The sequence below is a fragment of the Camelus ferus genome, chromosome 23, assembly GCF_009834535.1.
Source record: "Camelus ferus isolate YT-003-E chromosome 23, BCGSAC_Cfer_1.0, whole genome shotgun sequence".
NCBI lineage: Eukaryota > Metazoa > Chordata > Mammalia > Artiodactyla > Camelidae > Camelus > Camelus ferus.
In genome coordinates this window covers 23,972,642-23,989,847 of record NC_045718.1, presented here as the reverse complement: position 1 = coordinate 23,989,847, position 17,206 = coordinate 23,972,642, and the positions used below count along the sequence as shown (strand labels likewise).

At 34.2% G+C, this 17,206-nt stretch overlaps 1 protein-coding gene across 1 annotated transcript; it reads right to left on the bottom strand.

The window, feature by feature from the left end:
* Nucleotides 1-8,504: 8,504 nt before the first annotated feature.
* PDC (phosducin) lies at nucleotides 8,505-16,060 on the bottom strand. Its single transcript, XM_032466479.1, has 3 exons — nucleotides 15,803-16,060; nucleotides 12,055-12,206; nucleotides 8,505-9,318 (listed from the first exon to the last, which is right to left on the bottom strand). Exons 1-3 carry the CDS (start codon nucleotides 15,861-15,863, stop codon nucleotides 8,794-8,796), a joined length of 738 nt encoding a protein of 245 aa, XP_032322370.1. The 5' UTR covers nucleotides 15,864-16,060; the 3' UTR covers nucleotides 8,505-8,793.
* Between the last annotated feature and the right edge of the window lie 1,146 nt (nucleotides 16,061-17,206).

Here is a 17,206-nt window from a genome sequence, read left to right as displayed (position 1 = left end):
TTGTGAATTGTTTTGGGGTTGTTTTTGCAGTTCTTTTTTGTTGCTTTCTTCTTTTGTTCTCTTCCCTTGTGCTTTGATGAGTATCTTTAGTGTTATGTCTGAATTAACTTTCTTTTTTGTGTGTTTATCTATTACAGATTTTTGGTTTGTGATTATTTTAAGTTGCTGATCACTTAATTTCAAATGTATTTTAAGAATCTCACATTTTTTAAATTGAGTTATAGTCAGTTTACAATGTTGTGTCAGTTTCTGGTATACAGCACAATTTTTCAATCATACATAAATATACATATATTCATTTTCATATTCGTGAGCTAATACAAGATCTTGTATATATTTCCCTGTGCTATACGGTATAAACTTGTTTATCTATTCTATATATACCTATCAGTATCTACAAATCTCGAACTCCCAGTCTGTCCCTTCTCACCCTCCTCCCCGCTGGCAACCACAACCACAAGTTTGTATTCTATGTCTGTGAGTCTGTTTCTGTTTTATATTTAAGTTCATTTGTTGTCTTCTTTTTTTTTTTTTTTTAGATTCCACATGTGTGATATCATATAGTATTTTTCTTTCTCTTTCTGACTTACTTCACTTAGAATGACAAGGAATCTCACATTTTTACTCTCCTTTCCTCATGATTACTGTTTTTGACATATTTTACATCTACTTGTTTTGTGTATTCCTTAACTGCTTTTTGTGGATATAGATGATTTTACTACTTTTGTCTTTTAACCTTCCTACTAGCTTTGTATGTGGTTGATTTATTACCTTTACTGTATATTTGCCTTTACTGATGAACTTTTTCCTTTCATAATTTTCATGTTTTTACTTATGGCCTTTTCTTTTTCGTTTTGAGAGCTCTCTTTAATATTTATTGTAATGCTGGCTTGGTGGTGCTGAACTCTTTTAGCTTTTGCTTATCTGTATAGCTTTTGTCTCTCCATCAAATCTGAATGAGAGCCTTGTCAGAGTATTCTTCGTTTCAAGTTTTTCCCTTTCATCACTTTAAATACATTATTTCGCTCCCGTCTGGCCTGCAGGGTTTCTGAGGAGTTTCAGAGTTTCTCTGGTTGTTCTTTGTATTTTCTAACTCTTTGTCAAAAACTTGTAACTTCTTACTCTGCTCATCCAATCTTCTCCCAAGTTCTTTGATCATCTTTGTGATCATTACTTTGAACTTTTTCTCAGGTAGATTGCCTATCTTTACTTCACATAGTTCTTTTTCTGGGGTTTTATCTTGTTCCTTCATTTGGAACGTGCCCTCTGTCACTTTATTTTGCCTAATCTGCTGTTTTTATATCTATGTATCTGGTAGGTTGTTTACATCTCTTGATCGTTGAGAAGTGACCTTTTGTAGGAGACATTCTTTGCATCCCAGCAATGCACTCCCTTCGGGTCACTAGAACTATATGCTCTAAGGCACCCTCCTATGTGGTCTGCATGGGTCCTTCTGTTGTGCCAAGCTGACTACTGTGGGCAGTCTGGTAGGCATCGCTGGCCACTGGTCTGGTTGGTTGCCAGGCTCTGCCTCATGTGGAGGCAGGGCCTGACTAATAAGCTTGAGGGAGGATTCAGAAATGGCACTTGACAACACCAGTGTCCACATGGTAGAATGAGCTGTCCAGAGTGGCTGCCACCAAGATTGCTGTTAAGTTTATGTTCTTTGGAAAGGATATATTTTTCTACTGATGGGAAGCACAGTATTTCTGCATACAGTCACTTCACTCCCTCAAGTCACAAGTCATGTCTATAGAATGTCTATATCCCCAATGTCAGAGTATGTCAAGAATCCTCGAGTTCTACTTTTAAAAGTTTGTATTACAGATGTTCCAAGAAGACTTTCATTTGCATGCCCTGACATCCTTGGGATTCCTTCACATACCCACTATCTTTTATGGATCATTCTGGTGTCAGTGTGAAGACTGGGAGTCATGGAGTCCAATTAGAAAATGATTTGCAGTGGTCCAATGAGATGGAAATTAACTTTCTATCAGCATGGAACTTAGAAGACAGAAGATATATATTTTGTATGTGGAGGTGAGTGATTCTTGTCTAGGAGTGATTTTTGTCTTCCAGAAGATACTTGGCAATGTCTAGAGATAGTTTTTTTAGTTGTCACAGTGTCAGTTGGGGTACTACTGTCATCCAAAGGATAGAGATCAAGGATACTGCTAAACATCCTATAGTATACAGGACAACCTCGCACAACAAAGAATCATCTGGCCAAATAAAATAGTGGCAAGGTTCAGAAGTCTTGATATAGGTGGCACCTGAAACCATTAAAGTGAATAATAGAATCCAAAGTAAGGGGGAGTGGTGCTAATCCAAGAAAACATCGTAATTTAAAGATCATGCCAAGGAAGAAATGCCAAAAGATAAGACCGAGAAAGAAGGTTACAGAAGCATTGAAGAATCTGGAGAGTGTTGCCCTGAAAGTGAGGAAAGGATTTCAATTTGAGAGTGGTCACCAGCAGTCAATGGAGCCGATCATCAAGTAAGATGAGGATTTAGAATCTAATGGGCATGGTGGTTAGGTGTTTGTGTTGGATTATCCCTCAGTTGCCTCTGAACAACCACTTCATATCCTTCTCCAACCTGCTTTGTGCCCGGGGGGAAAGTTGACTTAACTCACCTCATCGACAAGGTTTCCTTGCCTTCTGGCTTCTGGTTGGGTTTGGACAATGGAAGGCACTGAGAAGAGGTAGGAGAACTGGAGAAGAGAGAGCTCCAGTTATTTATTTTGACATCTCTTCCCCTCCTGGGTCATAGATTGGCAGGGGCATTGTCCTCTCCCAGCAGCTAAAGTTCCTTTTGGGCAGCACATTTCTATAAGTACAAATCTTACTGGTTTCCTCAAGGCCCGTGGGTAGAAGTCATCTTCACCTGTTGCTATCCCTGTGGTGCTTCACCATCCCTTGTTAGTTTCCTGCCCACACTCTTCCAAATACACAGTCTCTTCATTAAACTCCCCTCTATCATTCCTTTTCTGTTTGTGCTGTTTCTTGCCAGGAATCTGACTAACACAGAGGCCATTCTTGATCTTTATCAGAATCACTTTTTATTGGAGTGGCTGAGGAAGATAGGTGGAGAAATAAATGGAAAGAAAGAAAGAAAGGATTAAGGACATGGATTTTTTTCTTTCAAGAGTATGGCAGTGAAGGAAAGGAGAATGCTAGAGAGCATTCTCATAGCTAGTGAGAATTCTTAAGAATCAGAGGAAAAATTTTAAGGGGATATGTAGACTTAATTTTAAGTTGTGAATAAGAAATTGATATAGAAGATAAAATTGTATAATATAAACAAAAAAGTTGTGAAATTTGAATATGATACAATCTGGTAAAAGGCAGAGGTGACAGGATTAGCTTTGAACAGAGAGACATCTCTGAGAACAATGAAATGGAGAAGAGTGAGTTAATTTATGTGGGGTAAGTAATTAGGGAAGTTCTTGGTGAGGAGGCTCAATTTCCTCTGTGATGCAGAAGGCAAGGTCATTTGTTCAGAAGGGGAGGGACTTATGAAGGGACGACTGAGGAGATTAGTAAAGAATGGTAGCTGTGGGAAGTAGAAGAGAGAATTTGTTTGCTGTTCAAGCTAGGGACTCTAGCTGCAATGTTCAAAAGTTTTGAGAGTTAAAAGAGAAGTGCTTTGGAAGAATAAGGGGATGAAAATGGAGTGAGCTAGCAGGAAGGTGATTGATGTCATCCACCAAGTGTCTAGGCTACAGTGGAAAGTCCGAAACCATGAAAACGGAGAAAGTGTTAAAAAGGCAAGATTAAGAAATTGGAGGTCTTTAAAGAACATGCATTGGGAGTAAAGGGTTGAGAGAGCTGAAAGGGTAGCTGGCTATAATCAGAGAATAGTATATTGAAATAGAAGATTTCAAAAAGAGAGCTAGTAGTGAAAGTAAGAGAAGTTGCTGAATAGATATGACAGTATGGTAGCTAATCAGAGGATCAGTAGTCGGTGACAATTTCTTCACTGAAATTCAGTATCAGCTGGGTTCTAGAATATAAGACCTCAAACAGTAATAAACAAAGTAAAAATAAATCTCTGTCTTTTAAATTTATTTGTTTATTTTTTTGGCAGGGGTGAAAGTAATTAGGTTTATTTAGTTATTTTTTTTAGTGGAGGCACTGGGGATTGAACCTAGGACCTTGTACATGCTAAGCACACAGTCTACCACTGTCCCATCTTTTTAAATTTCAGAAATGTGTGCTTCTAATTGTAAGTCCCCTGAAAAGAAGGAATGACTCTATCCTATCCATTTTAATCACCACCCCTCTATTATCTAACATAATTCCTTGTATGTATTAGGCACTCAAATATTTGTATAATATTTGAAAAAGAGAACAAAGGAAAACAGATCAAGTTTTCATTCTGAGATAATAGCTTACTGGATATATTTGAGCAGCTAAGTATATGATTGTAATTATATTCTGTAATAAATTCAGTATAAAACTCCTCAAAATTCTGTAGATTTCTTTCTTAACTGTGTCTTAATGTTTGTTTTGTACCTCTGTTTTCAAAACTAATTTAATTTATATTTATTGTGGTATCTGTAGTCAATTTGGAATAGCAGTTTTTTAGGATCCTTCTCTTTCAATTCAAATATATAGATTTGTAAAATAAGATCCTTATATAGAGGAATGTGAGTGGTATGTTTAGGAATAGATAATTGCAGTTCAACTTCTTCATAAATTAGCTTCTATTTATGAAGCATATCTTTAAGATCTTACGTTTATGTACTGCATTATCATTTTGCCTCATATATATCAATTAGAAATAATAATAATTAACATTGAGTAATGCTTTTTATGTGACAGGTGCTGTTGTAAGTAGTTTACACAATTTACTTAATTTTTCCTCAAAACAACCCAATGTGCTATTATTATCCTTATTTATAGATGAAGAAACAGATACAGAGAGGTTAACTAACTTGCCTAAGATCAGAAAATTAGTGAGCAGATCAAACCTAGTGCTCAGGGTATTAACCACCACTACTAATACAGGCATAGGTATAGATACAAATGTAGACGCTTTTATCATCTACTTCTTGTTTAAATGTCTGTTTTTTTTACCTTTAGCTCCCTGAGATCAAGGACATTGCATGGTGCATTGCTGCTTATCAGCAAATTTTCTAAACAATGAATAAGCTTTTCCCTTTCCAAGATAATTTTGCTGTTGCTTACAGATTTTCCTCTTTCTTTTTTCTATTGTTATTTTCATATTTCACAACTAACACTCTTGGCTTTTCTTTCAGTCTATTCCAGTTATTATTTGGATGGTTTGTTATGAGACATGTTTTGACATTTTAAACCTTTACCTTTAAATCTTCATTCTTTTGCTGAGACAAAAATGATCTCTCCCTCTCCTCCTGCCAAATGTCATAGCAGATTAAGTGTTTACACGAGGGGAGTTTGTAATCCAGGATTTCTGCAGCAGCGAATTTCAAATATTCTAGTCAAATCCTGCCTTTTGTCTGACTCTTCCTGATGAGTGTTACCATTAAAGCGTCACTCAGGCATCCATTAGTCACCAAGTGCTTATTTGGAGAATGGTTGCTATCATCACTTACTCCCTTTACACAGGTGCCACCTAGTTACTTTTGTTTTGGCAATTATGGGTTAAAGACATTCCAGGGTTTAGTCCTGCTTAAGCTTGCTAGCTCCCTATTTTAAATTAATGCACAGTGGGTTATTTCTTACAAGAGTAAATCTTTCACTGGACAGGATCTTTCAAAGCACTAATTTTTATTCTTCTTTTCCATAGATGAAAGTCTTCTTTCACAGTTAAACTATGCTTTTCTCCTTTTGCTCTACAAAGCTGCACTACACTGCAGTTAATGACGGGTGATTGAAAAGAACATAGATTTTATTCTTAAAATGTTGTTCTCTTTTGAGATACACATTTGACTATCCTTCTCCGCTGCCTTGCTATTATATTTTTAAATAGTTACTTCCAATCCATGGAATTAATATCAACCTAAAAGAATTGTTCTGCTAAGGAGTTATAAAATGATAAATAACACATATAAGGATCCTATTTTTTTGCTATGGTTTCCAAGTTCAGTAATTCCCCAACAGAGAACTCTGTAAGGCTTTAAATTCATTAGCAATTACTTACTAGGAAAAAACGCGTTGAGCTATTTTTTAAAAGCTTCTCATGTTATATATAATTACCCTGTAGTCTCCCTCCTAGCACTTTTCTTCCTTGTGATATGTTTAGCGTTCATCAACTTAGAAATAAGCCATAGGGTATTTAAAATGTCTTTCCCAATTTATAAAGAGAAATAGAAGATAGAATTTTAGATTCACGAGCAGAAGCTACTTATTGCAGCAACTACATGTTAGGGACTGCTCAGTGTAAGCTGGTCACAGTTAGGAATTCTATCTCACCCACCTTTGTAATACCAATATATAGTACAATTGCAGACCTACTTTTTCTTTCCCATTCTTCTTTTCCTTTTTTCCTCCTTTCCTCCAGTTGTGACATAGGATAATGGAGTCTAAGAGAGAGACAGCTGGAGATGTGAATTTGAAAGTGGTCTGAATATGAACAGTATTTAAGACTATGAACAGGAAGGGGTTACCTAAGGTGAGTGCTTAGAGAAGTTAGAGAAGGAGACTTAGAAGGAATAGTCAGTAGGATAGAAACAGAGTGTGTTTTCAAAGAAGCCAAAAGAAGTAACTTACGTGTGCCTATTGATCATTTGTATGTCTTCCTTGGAGAATTGCTTGTTTAGGTCTTTTGCCCATTTTTGGATTGGGTTGTTTGGTTGTTTCTTATTAAGTCATATGAGCTGCTTATATATTCTGGAGATCAAGCCTTTGTCGGTTTCATTTGCAAAAATTTTATCCCATTCCGTAGGTCGTCTTTTTGTTTTACTTATGGTTTCCTTTGCTGTGCAGAAGCTTGTAAGTTTCATTAGGTCCTATTTGTTTATTCTTGCTTTTGTTTCTATTGCTTGAGTAGACTGTTCTAGGAGAACATTTTTGAGATGTATGTCAAAAAAATAATAATAAAAGCAAAAGAAGTAACTTAAAAAGGGGAAATGGGCAGCTCCAACACATGCATATAGTAGGCAGAATAAAATAAAGAGTAAGACTTACAATAAACTTAAGTTTGACAAGATAAACTACAACCATAATTAGAGTGCTTGGGACAAAGGCCTGATTGGAGTGGGATGAAAAAAATTGGAAATGAGGAATAAAGATGATGACTTTAGACACTTTTTTTTTTGAGAAATATGATTGTAAAGGAAAGCAGAGAAGTAAGGGATAGCTGGAAATTTTAAATTATAGGTGGTGTATTTTAAATAGGGAACAATTTAAAAACTCATTTATAAGCCATTATGAATAATACAACATAGAGAATGTGAGAAAATGATCATGCGGAGAGAGGGGAAATGTTACTGCATGAAGATGACTCCACATGGTCATGGTGAAGTCAGGCTCCACAGCAAGGTTTGATTTCTTGGTCTTAGATACTTGCATGAACTCTCCTTCCATTGTAACATCAGTGGAAACAACGTTTACAGGCAGGTGCACATGTTAGATTGGTGATGGAAATAAGAAGTAGGGCTCATCTGATAATTTCTGTTTTCTCAATAAAATATAGGCAAGATGAAGTGTTTGGCATGGGGGATAAAAGGTAAAAAAGATTTAAGGAAGGAAGAGAAGGTATAAAATAGTCATTTAGGAGAATGGAGACTAGAATTTGTGACAAATGTCTGGTTTCAACATTGGTTCACCAGGGGAAAACGCACGCTCGCCCCCGGGAGCCCATTTTTGGTTACTTATCAAGACTATGACTTCACTGATAGGCCATATCACTTCAGCTCTCACTCACTCTACTCGATTCATACACCTAGAAATTTCTTTTATCTTGCTCTTCAGCTCATTCGTGCATTTAAAAACATTTTTCAAATTATATTTTATTTTGCATTTCCATGTGTCTGTGTAGGAGAGCTTTCCAGGTGTTTTTAAGGGAAATAGAACTACTTCTATGAATTTCAGTTTCATCATTTATGAAATGGGCATATTATCATCTACTTGCAGAATTGTGGCCCATAATATGTAACCAATAGGTGATAGTTGTAATTATTATTACCATTGAATATTATTCTTTTGTCTAGAGAATAAAAAGACTTTGCTTCTACTCTGCCTTTTTTTCTAGATAAAGTTAGCTTTTGAAACCCTGAAACTGAATTTTTAACATACTTTTTTTTTTTTTTACAATTTTAATGTGGCACGAGGTTTCTGTTTCTTGTGTATTAGTGTGGTTGGAACATAAGATATCTTACTGAATAATAATTTTTTTGTAATTTGGGATATATAATGTTTTAGGACCTTGATAATGTAATATTTGAGAAAGAATGGACTTCAGATAAAAGGTGTATTTCCTTATGAGATTTTATTCTTATTACACAAGCAAAATTATAATTAACAATGTAATTTGAAAATCCCAATAATAATACCAAGGAAAAAACAAGGAGGAAAAAAGCCAACATATAACTTGAAAGGGATTTTTGAAAACCGTCACAATATTATCCACATCCTCTTTGTCTATAACATGTTGCTGAAGACTACAATGTTTTGTAGTAAAGCACTTTATCAATTTGAGTAACTAATCCTAAGAAATGCTAATCATGTAATTTTAATGTAAATCTTGTTTTTCCCCAAATTAGAACATCCATGGCTATACCTGGTGTTCTCTAGAGGAATATAAATACTACCAAAATCAATGTTCACTGCTTAAAGGAGAAATTGGAGATATTGACATAGTGAATCTTTATTCCATATCTTCTTCCATGTTGGTCTGCTCTAAGACATGCACCTCTCTTTCAGGTAATAATCCATATTCATTTAGGAAAGACTCCACATCCCCAGTAAAAAATTCTTCAGCAAACTGTTCAGTAACACTAATAAAATTGCTTAGGAGTTCCCCACCTTTGTAGACGAGCAGTGTGGGGAGCACATCTGAGGAAAAGCGGTCCCCAGCACCTGTATTAGAAGCTTTTATTTTACAAAATTTGACCATAGGATATTCGGCTGCAAGGCATGTTAAGCTACTGTTTAGAGCGTCACAGCCCTTAATACCGTCTTCATAAATGTGAACAATGATTGTGGTGATTTTCTGCTCCTTTTCAATGGTTTCCAGGAATTGCTCCCCAGATTCCAGCTCGTACACAAATCCATATCTAGGACCAAAACTCAGCTTCTGGTGCATATCCTGCATACACTGTCTACGATATTTACGAAGGCAGTTTTCATCTTCTTTGTCTCGGTGAACGAGTTCATATTCTTGAATGCTCATCTGGGAATAGATGAAAGAAATGAGAGAGATATTCAGTCAGAAATTTATATTCCTCATACATCCTATTCTTAACTTAAAGAATTTGCATTTGCTGTCCCCCCAGCCCTGCCCCTGATCCTGATGTGGCCTTCTACTTCACATCATGTGTTCAAATGTCACCTTCTTTGATTTCTCTGTCTAAGAGTCCCAGCCTCATACTTTCTATTCCTTATGCTGGCTTATTTTTCTTTGTAGCAATAAACACTATCTGGTATGGTATTATATATTTATTAGTTTAATTGTATAAGGTTAGTTTTTTTTTTTTTTTCCCACTTTTGTGCTGTATGGTGGCAGGGATTTTATTTGTCTCATTCAGTCGCTCTTCAATATCTGCCTTAGTGTCTGGCATGTAATGGGGGTTCAGTAATTATTTCATGATTAGATGCATGTGTAAGTATTGCTGAATATAGTTGAGCTACGAGATGGTCATGATCTCAGTCAGAAATGTGCCACTTTGGGTGGAAAAAAGCCCAGCAAGTTCTACTCTGGAGTGACTTCCATAAAAATATATACACACACATGTGCACGAGTGCCTGCACATGCAGTTAAATGTGTCCCCAACAAATGCCTTTGGGCATTAGTGTCTCCTCCATAAAAGTTGTTAACAATATTATAGCTTACCATATGCTGATGATTTTTGGAATATGTAGGATGGAGTTTAAGCAAGACAACTTTTAGTACTTTTTGGAGTTCATCTTAGCCAGGAGACCAGCAGCAGCATCACCATCACCTGAGAAGTTCTGGGAAACGCAAATCTGGGAGCACCACCCCAGATTTACTGAATCAGAATCTGTAAGGGTGAGGCTGAGTGAGCCATGTTTAAACAAGTCCTTCAGGTGATTCGTATGCACTGTTTTAGGCTAAAATGAGAAAAGACCTAGTTTCCATCTCCTAAGACAGCTACTTCTCACTGAAGCTGGAATATTAAATTACCCGCAGAGCCTTTCTTAATAGCTATATCATTATTACTTAGTAGAATGTTAAACACACTTTCCCTTCACACACACACACACGCACACGCACACGCACACGCACACTCACACACACACACACACACACACACACACACACACACACACGAGTGATATAAAGGAGTGATGATGGGTCATAATGTAATTAAGAGATGTGGAGCAGCCCAGAACCATGGAGGTTGGATGACTCCCAAATTTGTGGAAAATCTACTATGTCTTAGGCATTTTGCATAGATAATTTTTCTTAATCCTCACAACAAACCTGTGAGGTAGGTTTTTTACAGACGATACGGAGATTAAGTTGAAGTATCTGGCACATTCTTTACTTCATTCTCTTGTTTCTGCCTCCTATGGTGGTTTTTCCAATGTCCTCATTCTTTTTCATATCATATTATTTTTTTCTGCTTTAGAATTATCATTCCAACTTAATCTGTTTTAACCCTAGACATTGTTATATGTTTTGTGTAATTTTTTAGTTGCTACCATAGTTCTGTTAATTTTACAGATGCAACCACACAAATACTGATTTAAACATGCATTTGAGCATTCTTATGAGAATCTGTTCCATTCATATCTTCAGGCAAATAGATATTCAGGCACTCAGATACATTTCTAAAGCCTAACCTTAGTACACCATCTTTAACCAGTATAATGTCTCACATTTGTATAGCATTTTACATGTTTCAAAACACTTTCTCATTTTTTTCTCTTTACATCTCTTTAAAACAAGTGGAGGAGGTGTTGTTACAGTTCCTCAGATGGGAAAATTTAATTGTTTCTTTCACATCACATAGTGACCTAGTGAAGGAACCAAAATCTGAAAACAAGATGTTATACTTGAAGATTTTTACAATGACCAGAAACCTGGAACCAAGAATATTTCTGATTCATAGACTCTGTTGAGAATCAATATATAATAATCCATACACAGTGGTTTGGAGATAAATAAACCACTAGAGTGGTTTTTCTCCACAATGAAAATAACTTTATGATTTCTTCTATTAATATTAATATTGTTGTTCCTTTTGTATAAATAATACATGCTAATTATAAAGATTCAAAAATGAACTAAACACTAAAGGAAGTAATAAATACTGAAATTTCACCACTCAGATCCTCTGAGATAATCCCTATCAAAATTTTAGAGATCAACTTCTCATGTATTGCTTTGTGTATGGATGACATACACATTATATAATAAGAAATAAGTGAGAGTTTTTAAAATGCTGCTCTAAAAAAATGGATATTAAAAAAAATGTGTCTTATTCTGCTTACCTTCTTTCTCCTCCTTGAAAAGAGGAAGTTAAGAACTCTCAACCAATCTTACCCTTCCAATTAATCAATATTGTCAATTTGGTGAGTGTCTTCCCATACTTTTCTAAATACCTTTTGTTGTTTGTTTTCCGTTGCTCTAGAGAATGGATCATATATAAAATTCTCTGTAACTTGCCCTCTCATGTTGTGAAAGTACCTCAGGTCAACTCATGTACTCATTTGTAACTCATTCTTTTAACAGTTGTCACGTATTTCTTAAATTATAGGATGACTTCGTAGACATTTACTAAAGTTTGTTTTTTAAATTTATTTATTTTTTGCTAATACAAACAATACTGTAGTAAATATTCTTGAAATAGATAAGTATTTTGTAATATTTCTAAAGTGATTCCATAGAGTCATTCAGACTAAAAACACATTGTAGGTTATTATTGATTTCTTCTTATGTTACCTTTCTGCTGAATCTTTCTTTTGAGTCTTTGTCATCTCTACTTTGAGGAGAAGACATTTGTCTGAGAATCTCCTTCTTGCTAGGTGGGAATGAATCACTATCTTCACTCTCTAATTTAAACTTCCTCCAATCATTTATTACTCCTTTGGGCCCTGGAATAAAATTAAGACAAATTGTTTTCCTTTTTTTCCAAATAATTATGTACATAATTGATATTTGTATAAGGATAACCATGGAAATAGACTTGCCACCTTCTGTGTCAGGAAAAATATCTCATTCGGGCTAGAAATTTCTGACTTCCTTGCTGGTAAAAATCTTCTTCCACATTAATCTTGTTAAATGGGTTTTGGCTAAGAATTTTAACATCTGTGTTTATGAAAATACAAATTATGCACTTTGAACTATTGGCAAAATTTGAAGGTAAAGATGTCAAAAATTACTGTAGAGAGGAAACTAGAGTTTTAAGAGATTAGTACTTTTATTAAATAAGAAAGAAGCTTCAGCAGTAAACTAAAATTGGCACCATACTATTAACAAAGGAAACTAGGATTTGGGGCAAACAAATTGAAATGTTACCAAGATCCAGAAAACAATAATAACAATAGCACTTAGGAGACAACCAGTAAGAGGGATGCCTGACTGCAATTAACAAAACTAAAATGGTTTAAGAAAATTATTACATAACCATTCAATTCCTTCTAAGATTGTAAGGATCTTTTAGAAATACAGAAACTATGAGATATACAGATTTTAGAAAATTAATTAAATAAAGAATAACCCAGCTGGAACTCTGATGTTCATTTGCCCTGATAAATAATAACAGTGCTTGGAAGAAGGTCTAGATTCTTGAATATATGCAGTTTTAAATATTCTTCACTAAAGCTTAGCCACATCCATACTTTTAGTATTGTGTATGTGTGGATGTATTCTCTCTCCCACATGTTTCCTGATAATTTTTTGTTTTGTAATATACAATTTTAATATAGATTTATTTAGTTAATGATTTTCAGGCAATCAGTGTTTTTTACTTGTGTAGTCTCTGTTTTCCAGATGTTTTCTGCATATACAAAATATGCATGTGTATAGCATGCGTTTATGTGTTTAGAAAAGGCAATATTTTTTTCTCCTGTTTTTTTTTTTTTTTACAAGTGGTAGTATATTTTGCACACTTTTTTTCACCTTGCTTTTTTTACTTCATAATATATCTCAAAGATTTTTTTTACATACATACATAAACAGGTTCTTCCTTTTTCTAAAAAATAGGGACTGGTATTCCGGTGTGTAAATATCAGTTTACTTAAGCAGTGTCTTATAGATGTACATGGTTGCTTCTGCATTTTTTCTATGACATATGATTCTGAGTGAAGAATGCGGCACATACGTTTTTTCTGTCTGTGCAGGTCTACATATAGGTTAGGTCTACATATAGGTAGTAAAATTGCTTGTCATATATGTTTCTAATTTTAATATTGCTAAACTATCTTTAAAGAGATTGTACAAGTTTACACTCCTACCAATAATTTATGAGTATGCCTTTTTCCAAAGTGTGATATTAAACTTTTTCACTTTTACAAACTGTGGGAAAAAAAGTATCTTACTATAGTTCTGACTATTCCCAGTGCCATTAAAATTCTTTTTCTAAATAGTCCTGTGTTTTGCCAATTTCCCCATTTGGTTGTTGATTTTTTTAATTGATTTGTAGGAGCTTTTAATATATATTAGGAAATTAACCCTTTCTTAATGTTTTCCCCCAATTTGTTGTTTTTTGGATTCTTCTCTTTGTGACTTTTACCAGGCTGCAGACATTCCCTTCCTTCCCTCCCTTCCTTCCTCTCCTTTTCCTTCTTCCTTCCTTCCTTCATTTCTGTAGCTGAATTTATTAATCTTCTTCTATGGTTTCTTGGTTTTGTCACGCTTGAAAGGTATTCTTCATACTGCCATTATGAAATTACTTTTCATGCCTTTTGTTTAGTACTCATTGAATTCATTCAAAATTCTGGCTAACTTTAAAGGCTCCAATTCATATTATTAAAAGAGAGAAGAAAGTATTACTCAAATGAGATTCAGTAGAGTTAAAAGAAACCTGAATTTTAAAATTTAAGCTATGATATTTGACTTTTAAACTTTATTTAGTAATAGCATATGGACAGCCACACACAATTTAATAGATTAAGAAAACAGGCTCTGGATGAATTGAAATCTTAGGTTTTCTGGAAGAATATTAAAATCCATTTTATTTAAAGATTTTTAATTATTTTCTATATTTTTTTATATTCAAAAAATTGATTAAAAACTCTATTTATTTATCTTTTGGTCTACTATTATTTACAATGACAAAGAAAATCCATAGTGAGGGAGATTAGGAGAGTGGAAAATGGCTTAATTATAGTGTAGGTAGAGAAGTTTTATGATAGTTGGGCAACAAAGAATTCTCAATAATTGGTGTTTTTCTCATTGTTTGACATCTGAGTAAAACTTTTTTTTAGGAAACACAGAATGCTATATTTTTTATCACTGTATTTTTTTCCAGTTTTGATTTACCATAGTCTTTAGGACTTTAAAATCTTTATTAACAAGATCAATTGTTGTGTATTTAAAGTGACTCCCTGCTTTCAAATAGAGTGACTTAAGAAAAAAGAAAATCTCACTTGCCTCATAGATGCTGAGTGTGATCCTTCCAGCAGGGGAGGCAAAGTGATACAGGGGTGAGGGTGCAGTAGGTTTCATCTCTCAGACCAACGGTGATCAGTTGGTTTTTTTTTTTTAATAGTTGATTTACAATGTATTAGTTTCAGAGGTAGAGCAAAGTGATTCAGTTATACATATACATATATATTTTTTCCAGATTCTTTACCATTATATGTTATTACGAGATATTGAATATCGTTCCCTGTGCCATACAGTAGGTCCTTGTTGTTTATCTGTTTTATATATAGTAGTGTATCTCTTTTAATCCCAAACTTCTGATTTATCTCTCTCCCCCTTCCCCTTTAGTAACCATAAGTTTGTTTTCTATGTCTGTTTCGTAAATAAGTTCATATGTACCATTTTTTAAAATTCCACATGTAAGTGATGTCATATGACATTTGTCTTTTTCTTTCTGACTTACTTCACTTAGCATGATAATCTCAAGATCCATTCATGCTGCTGCAAATGGCATTTATTTCATTCTTTTTTTAAGGCTGAATAATGTTCCATTGTGTATATATACCACATCTTCTTTATCCATTAATCTGTCAATAGACATTTAGGTAGCTGCCATGTCTTGGCTATTGTAAATACTGCTGCTGTGAACACTGGGGTGCATATATCTTTTTGAACTAGTTTTTGTCTTTACAGATATATACCCAGGAGTGCAATTACTGGATCATATGGCAACTCTATTTTTAGTTTTTTAAGGGACCTCTAGACTGTTCTCCATGGCTATACCAATTTACATTGCTACCAACAGTGTAGGAGGATTCTCTTTTCTCCTCATCCTCTCTAGTATTTATTATTTGTAGGCTTTTTGATGATGGCTGTTCTGACTGGTGTAAGGTGATAGCTCATTGTAGCCTAAATAAAACTATTTTAAGAGTATTTAATTTCACATTAATTTAGCCAGTCAAATTTTTTTTTTTTTGGTGATTCCATCAAGCCACTGAAAGGTATTACTTAAATTTCATATTGAATTGTGGCAATACAAACACTGGAGAGCTTCAGATTTAATTTAAATTTAATAATCATCTTTTCTTCTAGCTTTGCTTACCTGTGTGTGTGGCCTGCCCTTCAAAGTCTTCCTCCAAACTTTGGCTTTTGGCTTCTTCCATTTTAGGAATTCAGATTTGATATAATCTAAAGGGAAAACAAAGTAATGATGACAGATGAATTCTAGGAGAAATATATGTTATGTATTCTACTGTCAGATTCCACGTGGGTTAAGAGTTATCTCTAAGTGATATAATGTTTAGTTTCCTGTCTACTTTGTAAAAGGATATTAATTTAATATTTGTGTCATTAAAGATATTTGGACCTAAGTACTTTATGTAATTTATAGTTTGTCTTTTTTTTTTTTTTTTTTTACTTAAAAGGCTTCAGTTTAGGTCTGTGTACTTAGTGAACATTATTTATTACTGATTTTATTTTTTATTGCTGTTTGTTACCAAATTTCACAAAATTGTATTCTGATCACTTTATATAATAAAACTGTTTTAATGAATAATAATTATGTACTTACTATGAACACTTACTATGTGCCAGGCATTGTTCCAATCATTTCATGTGTCAAAAGTCATTTAATTCTCACACCATATGTAACAGGGACAATTGTTAATGCTATTTTACAGCTGAGGAAGCTGAAGGACAAAGAGTTTACTTTTTGCTTGCCTAAGATCACATAGTAAGTGGTGGAGCAAGGATCTGAACCTACCTTTCATTTTAGAGCTAAATTTTAAAGCATTTTACTATTTTGACGGTTAACATACTGTATCATTTTTCTCAATATGTTTTGACAAATCCATTTTTTGAATTGGCATTAAAGAATTATGATCTAAGAAACAGTGCTATTCCAAACCTAGCACTATTACTTCTCTCTATACCACAAAGCAAGTTTTGGTCATGTTACCCACCAAGCAAATGAAAACAATCAGTAACTATGCCTGTAGAATTTTGAGAAGCTAAAATATGTCACAAAATCTACCAAAAGCACATGGAATTTTATTCATAGGAAACTCCTTGATGAGCTCGTGTAGACTCTATTTATCCTTGGTTCACATTCAAATCCAACTTATTTGCCTATTTTAATAACCTTTCCATTATCTGGAAAATTCTATTATGCATACTAACACATTCCCTAAGAGGGTCCATATAGTTGTGATTTTCTTATAATTCTCAAGTCAAGGAGGATATGCTAACAGTGGACATACTCTCTTTTTACTCTTTTTCCTTCTTCTACACTTTTCCCTTTGCCTCTTTCTCTCAGAGTCAGTTTTAAGCAGTGATATCATCCAGCTTATGCTTTGATCACATCTTAATTTTTAATTTTTAAATTTTATTTTATTTAAAAAGCCTTTTATTGAAGTATAGTTGATTTACAATGTTAATTTCCAGTGTACAGCATCCTCTTAGTTTTTTATTGATGTGTTCTGAGCTTGGTCTGTTTGGTACTTTCCCA